We start from the raw sequence: 4,650 nt of genomic DNA, 5'->3' as shown, positions 1-4,650 counted from the left end.
ACTACTGCTTAAATCTTAACTTCTGGATCCTAGAATATATCTTAAAAATCAATTTGGTTCCACAACACAGCAGTTCAAGTTCATAAATGTTACATTTTTTTTTTGCGTGTTACTTAACATGTATAAAAAGGGTATAGTTTTTCTTATGTTTTTTGATGGAAGAAGTTTGACATTTTATGCCCTTAATGTAAGTGGAAAGCAGTGGAAAGTGACAAGATAGTAATGTGTGTGGGAAAGTCTTTGTTGGGGATTGTATGAAAGGGTGTCTGCTTTATTCTTTTTGTCTGATCGTAGAATAATCTAAATCTTTAAACATAGTAATGTGTTATATTACTTTGAGATATTGTGTGTATGGTGCTATATTTTTTCTCTTAGTAAAGGGAAGGGTCCAAAGAAAATATGATCGTCACTTGAGTGTACTTTGCTTTTTATATAATTAAAAAATAACGTTTAACCCTAATGATTTTTATACAGTCCCTTTATGTGACAGCTATTTAAAACTGATTAAAAGCATCTTCTATTCTCAGTGATCATGTCTGCTGGAGGAGAGAAATCCAAGTCTGCTTCCCAGACTGATGGGAAGGCAGCTCAGAACAAGGTGTCCGATATGGGCAAGATGTCCTACAAGGTACGGCACACACACACATACACACACACACACACACACACGTATAGCAGATGATCAAACATGTGCAAATTCACCCTACAGTCTTCACACAGTGTGAAGCAGCTAGCCTGACAACAACAGTTTACCTTCAGGGTTGAGGTCTTTTATCACAAACAGCTAGTTCTCTCAGCTCAGTGAGGGGGCGGTCGACAACTACTGCTGACAGGAAAATACCATGTGAGGCCTCTGTGTTCAGTCACTGTAGAGAAAGCTGTCATCACTTCAGTTTACTCTACCTGCATCTTGTTTATCACAGTCTCTATCCTGTTTCTACTCCCCTCAGGTGTTGCTTTTGACTCTGAAACCACCTCTTTGTCCTCCTTTTTCACTCTCATCCTCTTTACTTTACCCAAACCATCCAGATGTGTGTGTATGACCAGGAGAACTTCCAGGGCCGCTGCATTGAGATCACCGGCGAGTGTATGAATGTGTGCGACATGGGAATGGACAGGGTGCGCTCCCTGCGCGTTGACTGCGGACCGTAAGTAGCCTGTATACGATCAGCTTGCACGTACAACCCCAAACTGCTAGTAATCATGCTGTACCCAACACCCACAGTCCTCAGATCACGAAGCAGGCAATTTCAAAATTGTACCTCACCATTATATGACATTTCGCACTTCACATTTGAGGCATGTAGCTGAGGCTTTTATCCTGAGTGATTTGCAGCAGCGAGAGTGCAGCAACAGAATGAACTAATGGAAGTAGTTACATGGCAAAGCAACAAACGGCAAAGACTGAGATGAAAGAAATGCAGTAATTTTCCTCTGATCGTATCAATCAGTCAGTCATGTATCAATGAGAACCAATAAAAAATAAAACAACATTTAAGGAGATGAGTAGGGCAAGTGCATTAACGAGTAGAAAGAAGACAGGAGAAGAGTGTCAACTTATCATCATGCCTGACGTGGCAATTATCCGGGTTATTTAAAACATTTTCACAGACTTAGTTACTTACTTTCGGGATGAATAAAAAGATCCTTGTGTAAATTCAGTGGAGTGTACCTTTAAAAGTCAATACAGTGATTGTCCATCATACTTAGCTCATCGCCTTCTTCCCCTCTTATCCTTGTGACCTTTCCTCCTTCCCTCCTCAGCTTCATTGGCTTTGAGCAGATGAACTTCTGCGGAGAGATGTTCATCCTGGAGAAGGGCGAGTATCCCCGCTGGGACTCCTGGAGCAACTGCCAGAAGAACGACTACCTGCTGTCCTTCAGGCCTGTCCGCATGGTAAACCCCCTGTCTGTTAGGACACAAGTGGTTTCACTTAAGCTTTTATCCATTTGCACTACTTTTCTACATCTTCTATCTCTCCTCACTGTTTTTCCCCTCTTTTTTCTTTCCACACACAATCTTCTAGGATCCTGAGAAGCACAAGGTCTGCCTGTATGAGGTTGGAGAGTTCAAGGGCCGTAAGATGGAGATCATGGACGATGATGTCCCCAGCTTGTTTTCCTACGGCTTCACCGACAGAGTGGGAAGCATCATGGTCAGCTGTGGAACGTGAGTGGTGTGGCAACATGCTACAAGCCTTTTCTAAATATCTTTTAAAAGAATAGATTGTGTTTTTGGGTAATGCATTTACTCGCTTTCTTGCTCAGACTTAGGGTTGGCTCTTATTTTAGCATAAACAGTGTGAACAGTTAGCCTGGCTCTGTACGGATTAAATAAACTAAATGTAATGGGTTTATGATGCACTTTAGAGGTGCTGGTAGGCAGATTCCGCTAGCCTGACAAAGCCCTCTGGTGTTCAGAAATGAGGACAATGTGGAAGTGACGAAAACTGCAGTTCCTCAAATGGCCACTTGAGGCTGACTCAAAAAGCGAGTTAATACCCATAGACCACCCTGTTAGAATACTTGAAAAACATTTTTTATGTATGGGTGTATGGGTGGTGAATTTTTATGTAACTCCCCTGTTTAGATTATATTGAGTCTAAAGGTTATGTATAATTAAGGACGTGACCACTTGTCAGTGACGGCATCGCTACCATGGGTTGTACTGCATCCATATTTAACATTACCACAGTTGATTTGAATTATGGATGCATCCTGCTAACCAACAGTTCTATGCCCTGTTGGGCACCAAATCTCGCCCGCTCCACCCTGTGGTCCAGATATTGTCACTTCTGGCTCCAGAATAACCAGGAGGGCAAACTTTACAATACCAGACTTGAGGCTTCTAAGCGGAAGTCCACATGTCAATGAGTGACGACACAGTGACGACGTCCATTTATATATACAGTCTATGGTTGACTCTTGTTTCTGGTCTTTATGTTAAGCTAATCTAACCGGCTTCTGGCTGTAGCTTCATATTTAACGTACAGACTTGAGAGTGGTATTGATCTTCTCATCTAACTCTCCATGGAGCTGTAACTCGGCTTTCTTAATTCCTTTCTCTATTTGCAGCTCCAAATAATCAAATCATAGATATTTCAACAGTGTCAGCTATAAACTAGATGTCATGAACGTCAGCAGCTCAGCCTCTGTCGGTGCTCTCAGAGGTGTGGCAGACAGCAGGGACTGTTTCTTAAATGCTGTGATTACTTAATTTGTCACGCTACCAGCCATCTGAAACATCTGCGATTTGGCATCTAACAGCATGACAAACAGATCGATGTCTTTATTTGTTTGATGTTTATACTCCCTCTGCATCTGTGCTTCTAGTATCTGTCTCTCACATTTTACTTGTCTGTTACTCGTCTTTCAACCGTGTGTTTTCTTCCCTTCAATCAATTTTCTCTTAATTCATTTTTTTCCTTCTCACTTTCTGATTTGCCATTGCTCCTGAAACCTTGAAAATCTTTCGCCACTTTGAAAATGTAAATTCTCTTTCCTCCTCCGCCTTTTCTCTCCTCAGCTGGGTGGGTTACCAGTTCCCTGGCTACCGTGGCAGCCAGTACCTGCTGGAGAAGGGCGAATACAGGCATTTCAACGAGTTCGGCGCCCGCTGCCCCCAGATGCAGTCCATCAGGCGCATTCGTGACATGCAGTGGCACCCACATGGCTGCTACACCATGTCCTCCAAGTGAAATCTGGCAAGGGCGATGAAGAGAGGGATCGGAGGAGAGACGGAGGCCGAGGGCGGGCACAGAGAAGGAGGGGGAAGCGGTGGAGGGAGGGCAAAGAAGGAGAGGAGGAGGGAGAGGGTGTAATATTTTCTCCTCCATCCCCAAAATCCCTTGGCAGTTTGAATGCAGGATCAAGGGAGTACAGTAGGTTGTTATTTTTAGTTGCTGCACCATTTTAATCTAGTGAGCAATGAAAAGTTACTTAAAGTGAAGGAGGAGATAATTACACCGACCGCCGAGACCGGATAATTTATATATGGATCTGATTATAGACGCTCTCTCACCATTTTTGCTCTCCCTCTCTGTTTGTGAGCTCCATTCTCCCCACTTTCCTCTTTCTCCTCCCCTCCCTCCCTCACACACTTCTCTTCCACATCCTACCAACGTCAGCCCATACTCAGCCCATTAGAGCCTCACTGAGGGGGGGCACCAGTGTGGATTTGTGTGTGTGTTTGTGTGGTGGAGGGTCTGAGACCAACAAAAGCCGCAAATGGAAAAGTGGTGGCAAATGTTCTGTGCTCAGATCCTGCAGCCACATCAACCCTAAACCCTAAACCCCAATAAAGCATCTCACATCCTGCTCCACTTGAAATGAAGTCTTATTTAACAGATACGTTTGTAATATGCATGTCCCAAAAACAAAGATATGATACTTTCCTCAGGAGTTGGATGACTTACATTCATTCATCAGGTGAACAGGAACACAACTCCACATTAATGCTAATGTTGCTCTGTATCTTCTGGATGTGGAAATACTAAATAGGCAACTTAGCAATGTCAACTTAAAAGGAGGTTATATGTCAAAGTTGTGGTTATGGCTTGTGTATTCTGCCCCAAAGTAGCAAACAAATTTGTTAAAGGGTGACATCACGGATCGAACTCATCAAAGTCTGTTTACTGGTGTTGGGGAGTA

General features: G+C 43.1%; 1 protein-coding gene across 1 annotated transcript; it reads left to right on the top strand.

Moving 5' to 3' along the window:
- The first annotated feature begins 532 nt into the window (after positions 1-532).
- On the top strand, positions 533-3,744 carry crybb1l2 (crystallin, beta B1, like 2). Its single transcript, XM_054603815.1, has 5 exons — positions 533-628; positions 1,030-1,148; positions 1,765-1,897; positions 2,028-2,170; positions 3,527-3,744. Exons 1-5 carry the CDS (start codon positions 533-535, stop codon positions 3,696-3,698), a joined length of 663 nt encoding a protein of 220 aa, XP_054459790.1. The 3' UTR covers positions 3,699-3,744.
- The last annotated feature ends 906 nt before the right edge of the window (positions 3,745-4,650 follow it).

The sequence above is a fragment of the Anoplopoma fimbria genome, chromosome 9 (genome assembly GCF_027596085.1).
Source record: "Anoplopoma fimbria isolate UVic2021 breed Golden Eagle Sablefish chromosome 9, Afim_UVic_2022, whole genome shotgun sequence".
Classification (NCBI taxonomy): domain Eukaryota; kingdom Metazoa; phylum Chordata; class Actinopteri; order Perciformes; family Anoplopomatidae; genus Anoplopoma; species Anoplopoma fimbria.
This window is presented reverse-complemented; position numbering and strand designations above follow the sequence as displayed.